The sequence below is a fragment of the Physcomitrium patens genome, chromosome 20 (assembly GCF_059467195.1).
Source record: "Physcomitrium patens ecotype Gransden chromosome 20, ASM5946719v1, whole genome shotgun sequence".
Taxonomy (NCBI): Eukaryota; Viridiplantae; Streptophyta; class Bryopsida; order Funariales; family Funariaceae; genus Physcomitrium; species Physcomitrium patens.
The window spans coordinates 7,529,490-7,537,402 of NC_143429.1; the positions used below are offsets into that span (position 1 = coordinate 7,529,490).

The 7,913-nt window shown below is 41.5% G+C and overlaps 1 protein-coding gene across 2 annotated transcripts; it reads left to right on the forward strand.

The window, feature by feature from the left end:
• Positions 1-3,440: 3,440 nt before the first annotated feature.
• LOC112273475 (uncharacterized) lies at positions 3,441-7,139 on the forward strand. Of its 2 annotated transcripts, none has more exons than XM_024502322.3 (4): positions 3,441-3,680; positions 4,403-5,350; positions 5,728-5,950; positions 6,125-7,139. In XM_024502322.3, the coding sequence occupies exons 2-4, from the start codon at positions 4,952-4,954 to the stop codon at positions 6,634-6,636; spliced, it is 1,134 nt and encodes a 377-aa protein (XP_024358090.1). In that variant the 5' UTR covers positions 3,441-3,680; positions 4,403-4,951; the 3' UTR covers positions 6,637-7,139. The 2 variants fall into 2 exon arrangements, with proteins under 2 accessions (XP_024358090.1, XP_090101275.1); XM_090245149.1 differs by having other exon boundaries at positions 3,485-4,100.
• The last annotated feature ends 774 nt before the right edge of the window (positions 7,140-7,913 follow it).

Consider the following 7,913-nt stretch of genomic DNA (forward strand, 5'->3'; position numbering starts at 1 on the left):
CTACCTAACTACAGTATGATATAAATATGACCACCTCAATTGATTGCATGTACATACATTATATTTGAATAATCACCTAGCACGTTTTCAAAAATCATTTCTATACTTTTCAAAACAATTTCAAAAGATCTCAGTAGTTTTGAACCCTAGAATGTGTTTGAAGATAAAATTAGAGTTAAAGTTGAGAACATTATATGATTTTAGCAGCCCACCGTATTGATAGCCAAGAGTTTAGTTGGGGATCCACGTCAGCAAAAGGAGGCTGACAACGAAAGGGGGACGATCGTACACAGTAGGATCCAGGCCCCACTGGATTCAAATCTTGCGATCAGATCCTCCCCCACCCCGACGAACGGAGTAAATTCCCGGGAATCTAAGTCCAGCGTGGGATTCCCGCGCCGCGGGGGACTACTCCCACCCTCTCGCTGCACTTTCTTTCATGGCAGAGGGACGGGCATCGAGGAGGCATCCATCCCTCCCCGCCTTCCCGTCATCCGTACAAACCCCCAGGGCAGCCAAAAGTTTTGAACGCAGCTTACTTTCTTCGTTGCTTTTTGGTTTGTTCTGAATCTTTTTGAGATTTGTCCAAGGGCATTGGTTCTCCACAAAGTCAGAGTCTGGAAAACTTTTGATGGCAGTGACTTTTTCAATACCAGCCCATGCTGAACTCACACATACTAATTTAGCGATCCCATTGCATCAACTGTAATTTCTTAGAGTAATATGAGTTAGATTGGAATATTTCGGGCTCTTCCCTTGCCAAATCTTGGGGCTTTATCTCAACGAACACTCGTGATGAGGAGGTTATTGTTGATTATATACTTGTAGAATTGAGTGTTATTTCCTATATAATTATAACAAAAAAACGCACTATAAATAGTGTTCTTCGGATAACATAATGTGAAATATTCAAATGTTCCAATCATCACTTTTTGCAGAATTTTATTTAGCAATTCTACTGGTGTATTTAACTGAATATTGAACAACAATTTTCCATTTCATGTGAATGCGATTGTTGTTTGTTTTGGCCAACAAAACTCATTTTGTCCACACCATATTCAGGCATTGAACTGTTTCATTCAGCTTTTTCATCATCCATAGAATAGAACGTTGGATTCGTTTATTCATTGGTTGCAATTGTTTTTGTTGTAAAACTTTCACGAAGAAATTACATTCATTAACTACTGTGCATATCAAGTTGTAGAGTTCAAAAATGATGAATGTGCTATATATTAGTCTAGACAGTTATTGTCTCACTTGGTCACCCTTAAAAGTCTCATGATTTACTCCATACAAATAAAAATGAAATAAATAGAAAGTCCCAATAAAATAAAGTAAAATAAATTTAAATAGATTGTAACATACACACAAACAAATAATCCCACCAAAGTATGTTGGTAAGAGCATAGTAGTACAAAACATCAATATGATGGCTACAACCACAAACATAATACAATCATATCATACTTTTTAAAAACATGTTTCATTTAAAAACACCTAATCAATTGCTGAAATTTAATTAAATAACTTGTCAAATGCTTGATATGAACCAAGTATGGAAAAGCTTTGAATGTGAGCATGACATCTTTTCTGTAGTGCTCATGTTGGTATTTTTATTTTCTGTTTTTAATTTTTTGTATAAGCTATTTACAAGTTAGCAAATAATTATGAATTTAAATAAAAAACAAAAACAAAAAACAAAAACAAAAAACAAACAAAAACAACAACAACTATTAACAATTTATCACATATTGCAAAAGCCATGCACAAGCACTTAGAGTTTAACATAATTTGTAAAGAACTCAAGCTGTGTAACAAAACAGCATCAAATTTTGTTAAACAAATAAAACATATGAATTTAGGATGGTGTGATATATGACAATTATATTATAGTATTCTGTAACTGAAACCAAATCTTACATTGTGACATCTTACTACTGAAATTTACAGCAAACTTATGACACAATGATCAAAATAAAAGTAAAATATGAAAAGAATAAAAAAAAATCAAGAACTTACAGTCACTGAACAACAATCTGTTTGTGCATTTGTATGCGTTTGGGTTTGTTTTAAGAATAAAGTTTGAATGGAAAATTACCACATTGATTCCCTCTCTATAAATACACGAGTTACTGGTAATATATATTCTATAATGCGAATGTAATAATTTTAGTTCTGTAAGACAAATTCGTGAAACTCTTATACGACTGGTGTAGATTCGCAAATGTTTTTTGTTACCTAATTTTTCATGAACAAAATATCGTGGCAGAGGAAGTGCAGGCCATGATTGCAAAATAAAAAAATAAAAAATAAATACACTGTGTCACGCAGCTATGTCATTTTATCAACTATTTCAGTGTCTCATTCATCATAGTCAATGGTATAAGAAACTCTAAATTCCTCATAATAGTATAAAAAAAGAAAAAAGAAAAAAGAAGTGGTCAAATTAAATAAAACCCGAATCATTACAACATGTCTTCTACAATGGCAATAAACTATTTTTCAACAAAAAGATATAAACTATAGTAATTAGAATTGTTTCATATCATTATATATATATATACGGAATTGTTAAATTAATCCACCCACCATCATTGGTTGCCGATCCAACCATTTTTTCATTGATTTTCAACCAATATGGATCCAACAATGGATATTTTTTTGGCAATAGTTAGGTTGGGCGAGTCGATTTAGTAAATGCCTTAGATATTGAAAAATTGGTCTAATCCTACAATGCAAGTATTTCGATTCATTGGATAATTAATGATTCTAGGTGATATTTTACATTACAGTTTTAAAGTCAAGGCTGTAAAGTGCAGTACTGGATACAAGGATGTCTGTAGAACAAAATAAGGAACAGAGATACCTTTTCTAGCCGACAAAAATGGTGAATCGCCCCACAGAGATTGCCACCCTTCATTTTTATTTATTTATTTTTTTCATTATGGCTGTGAAACGTTGACACCTGCCCCACTTGCAACCTAAATTATTAGTGGACATCGTTCAGACAAATAGCTGAGGTGAAACAAAATCAAATATTCTAAAAGAACCAAATATTATGATTCGCTTTCCAAGGAGAGCATAATGGAAACCCCCGGGCAGGAGTCCAAACTCAGCGGGAGCCGTTCTGGTCCGCGTACCGCTTGAGAAAAACTGACCGCGGGCAGTTTCCGCCACCTGTCAGAAATTTGAGATGATCGAGCTGACGTGGAACCGAAATTATAATGGACATGTAGGGTTGACTAGAACATTCCAATTAGCGCTCAACTAGCATCCAATTATCATCCAGTTAGCTCTGCGGAGTGGCATAGGGTGGCGACTGGTGAGGAAGTACTCGGCGACGAGAGTGTGTTATCATCTGTCTACTCCGTGGGGAGAACATTCGTTCGTTCGGGGAACACGGGTGGGAACTCAAAGCCTATGGCTAGCTTCACTTCGGGTCTTTTTCTCAGGGCTATCTCTACAATTGCCTGGCTCCGCCATCGCTCCTCTGCCTCTCTCTACAAGCACACTCTCGTGTCACGTCTCGTTGTGCTCGTTAGCGAAATTTTCATTTCGGTGCAACTGCGGCTCGAATTCTGCGCGTCGCGTGTTCCCGAGGTTATGCTGCTGAAGCTTTTCGCGGAGTTTGACTCAGTTTCTGTTGCATTTTGTCGAGCTGTCAAGAGTTTTGCGCGTTGGTAAGTAATGGCCGTGGAAAGGGGCGGGGAGCGAGCCAGAGAGGGAGAGAGAGAGGGAGAGGGAGTGAAACAGTACTGTGCGGCGACCTTGTTTTGGTGGTGTAGTATCGAATTTTATAGTTGCGTTTGGTTGGCATGCAGTTGCTTTTAGCGGAGGCGAGGTAGGTAGGTTTCGCGGAGGCTCCACTTCAGTGGTCATTAGTGGAATTCGAAAGGGCGTCTAGTTTCATAGTTTCGGAATCTCGTGGGGGCGTGGTCGTTAGGTGACGGATTTTGCGTTTTTACCTGCGAGGAAGGTTTTGTAAGGAGCGTTTTTTTTTTTTTTGAGTTGCGGAAGTCATCTTCATCGAACGTCTGGAGTGGTAGGTGGCGTCGTCAAGCGAAATGTTTCTGAGATGGTACGGTCGGAGTGAGAGCCAGGTGCGCCAAGGATAGATCTTAGTATAGCTGCGTTGGCTGGGAATGACGTATGTATCTGCATACAGGCTTGGTACTCAAGCATTATGTCTGGCCTTTATGCATGTCCGATTCGAAAGCGTTTGTGTGTGTGTGTGTGTTATTTTCCTCTCCCCCCTACTCAAGTATGGAGGGAGTTAGCGCTGAAGATGTTAGCAGAATCCTTCACTAGGAAGACAATGTTGAGGTTTAGTGCAATGTGTCTGGGAAGTATATGTCGTACGCACGAGCCCTCGAACTGAATGTTTTCTTGTTTTGAAGTGCAGAACCATACTTTCAGGACAAAAAGGGCTTGATTTCTTTCTTTTCTACCTGGGGTGTTTCTACCTTGAAACGATTGCAAATGCCGCAGCGCAACTGTTTTGCTGAGTGAAATACAGGATTTTCAGCATAGCTTTTCAGGGCGAAGCATATATCCTGTGTCGGAAGCGTGACTCCCGAAAGATGACACATACTCTGTTCCTTACTATTGATCAATTGCCTGCTTGAACCTGTAATCTATGCTCATAGGCCGCAGTGAACCCGATCCTCTCTCACAGGGCGTGGTTTTAGTCTCAGTACATTCTGTTACATATACATCCATTTCTTGGATATATTTGCACCCGGTGCACGGATCTGGATATTGGTCTCCTTTGTATAGTTTCGAAGAAGAATTCCCCCCTTTTATTTTCAGAAGCCTTACAGTATACCGGCTAATCATATATATATATATATATATATATACATATATTGTCAAGTAATTTCCACACATACAAGGGCTTCGCTAAGCCATTATCTCAAAAGAGTTCGACAAAATTGCGACACCATCTGTAAGAATGCCTGGACTGCGTTGCCCCGAGCCGACGACAACTACACCTCATGGAAGCTTCAATGGTCGAACGCCTACCGACTACGACGCTACATGGGATCCTGTAGACGTTCACTCTTTGCATTTTCCAGCTGTGGAATCAGTGCCCTTTGTCCCTATCAAGCACAAAGCATGCCGTCCGCCTCAGTGGATGAAAGGCAAATCGGGTTCTGCTTTCAACGTCTTCACCAGCACAGGTTGCCCTTTGAGTGTCAGTGTACCTGCACAAGGCAGCAGTTACAATGATAGTGACGACCTTGCAGCGATGGTGCACGATTTTATTGAGAGCGACTCTCCTGCTCTCCTCGACGGAAACGAAAGCGACAGCGGACCTCCCAGCGTTTTCAAGCGTGGTGACGCCTTGCAGGTACACCGAACTCAAAGTTTCCGTAGGTACACCGAAAATAGAAAAAATATGTGTTTCATGGCACACTAGAGAATTTGCCGTTATTTCGCACTGCATAAAGCAAAGCATGGTCGTTGGGAGAAGGTCGAATATCGTCTAAAATGTTTGAGTAATATCATCATACGTACTTACAGTCGTCTTGGTTCCTTGCCATGTGGAAGTTTTTGTTTTTTCTATGTAATCTATTTCGTTACATCCATTCCCGATGCATGGAAGTAAGTTCTGTGATGGTAAACGGGTGGTTCCGAAGCGATCCGGGTTGTGATCAAGTTATCTTGCTGTGCGAACGTCTGTACTTGAAAACATGCCAGATTCTCATGTTCTGGTTGGTGGTGCAGGTGCTGACATCTTCGTATGGAGGAATTGAAGGAGAGCTACTGAACGTCGTTCGCAAGCTAGTTTTAGCCATCGACGTTGACACAGATTTAATTTGCAACTCCGAAGGTACCGACTGCCGGGGTGGATGCATCAAACGCCTGGTTGTCAACCAGTTACGTGCTGCAGGTTTTGATGCGGCTGTTTGCAAATCAAAGTGGGAAGGTTCTGGACTTGTGCTCAGAGGTAATTAGCAGCCTCCTCTTTTAATGTTAGGCGACGGGTCACGTTGTATTTTGAAGCAAGACCTCCTTGGAGATTCTTCTTTGGTATAACTGGAGCTGTTTCATGCTACTTATGTGCTGTATTTCTGTATGAGTCTGATTACACATTACTGAGGTTCTCTGTTGCCTTTTACAGGTACGTTGCACATGGGTGAGTACGAGTATATCGATGTGGAGGGGTATGGAGAGCGTTTGATAGTGGATGTGGATTTTCAGGAGCAATTTGTACTGGCGAGAGCGACTCCTGAATACCTCACTACACTGAAGCTCCTGCCCACTGTTTTTGTGGGCACGACGAAGAGGTTGGAGCAGATTCTTCAAATTATGTCGGAAGCGGTGAAAGTGTCTCTGAAGCAAAATTCCATGCCGCTTCCGCCTTGGCGCACTCTTGGTTTCATGAGCTCCAAGTGGCTTTCGCCTCATGAACGCGTTGTAAATAGGTCGTGGTCATGTGTGCCTGGAGGTTCTCCGAGCTTATCTTTGAAAGGAAGGCTTGCATGCATGCCTGAGACCAGGCCATGTGATGTCCATTTACAACGTATTAAAGATTCCCTCCTTTCGGATATGGATGGCTCAACGCTGAACATCCTGGGACCAAGTAGAACTCGACAATACTCAAAGCCGCGTGCGAAGCGAAGCATCCTGTGAGTCTGCATGTCAACAGGGCTGGATATTGTTCGGAGTGCAACAACGAGTTACAGATTTTACATGCGGCAACCTTGGTTGGGGTGACAACTTGGACTCAAAACTGCCAGTTAGTTTCTTAGAAGAGGGTTATTTTCTAGACCTCACGGCATCCTGGCTTAATCTAATATATTGAGCCCCTTAACATTTTCCTAGCCACAGTAAAGATGTGAGGATTTGGAGGCTACGGACAGTCGAAGACAGCGCGTCTGGCGGGTTCTGTATCTGCGATGTCGCTTTGTATCGACTCTATGTAAGAGAGGAACCAATCAGATGTACCAAGTGAAGAGTTTTATTACGCTTTTTGTATGACGAGGTAACGATGTGTACAGGCACCAACCCATGATCCTATGAAAGTGTTTCCATCCATAACTGGAGTTTGATAAGGTCGTGAGAAGTTACTCAACAACTGTGTTTTCCTGCCGGATGCTATAATTCGATACCTTCACCCCCATATATTTCACTTTTATGCATTGTGTGGGTTCGCAACCAGCTTGTAGTGCTGTAAAACCACAGCATTGTGAATGCTTTTTTATGCTGATGGGTGTTTGGGGCATGTGAACTTTGTATTCATCCAACTTCACTGCTGAGTCTGCTTCATCACATATTACTTGCCATCTCATGTGGGTTTGATTGGTACGTCATCATAATTGCAGGCTAAGTACACTCTTGAGCGACACCATCTTCATGACATGACAGTTGGTTTGAAAGGAGGACAACAACATGATGGGAGGAACCCTAAGCCCTAAACCTTGTCCTCAGGCATGTCGAGGCCCTTTGGAAGCTTCCTCTTGCTACTTTTGGTTAAATTCGAGGGTAAGACCTAGCATCGAAGGGAGGGCAGAATCCAACTCCAGCCAAGCAAGGCTCTTGCGTTGTGCGCGAGACATGGGCCTCACTCTCCCCATTTTTGTTTTGGTTCCTTGCTTGCTGTTGCCCAGCGCTTTGCTTGCTTCCAACAATACAGTTGCTTCGTGCAGCACGTGAAAGACACTATTGTGAGAGACTTAATTTAAGTCTTATCGGGTCCCCAAAAGATGGGAAGCAATCTCACTTTATTGCAGCTTTTTCTCACCAAAGTGGCCACTATTCATACTTCCAGAACATTCTGTAATGTCTGTAATCAAACGCCTTCTGACCCTAAAACTGGTCAGTAGATGGCAGCTCGCCACTGGAGCAGTTTTCTCCAGGCTTTTACTCAAAATCTTAAAACAGAGTTGGTGGTGATGATTGAATCAGAC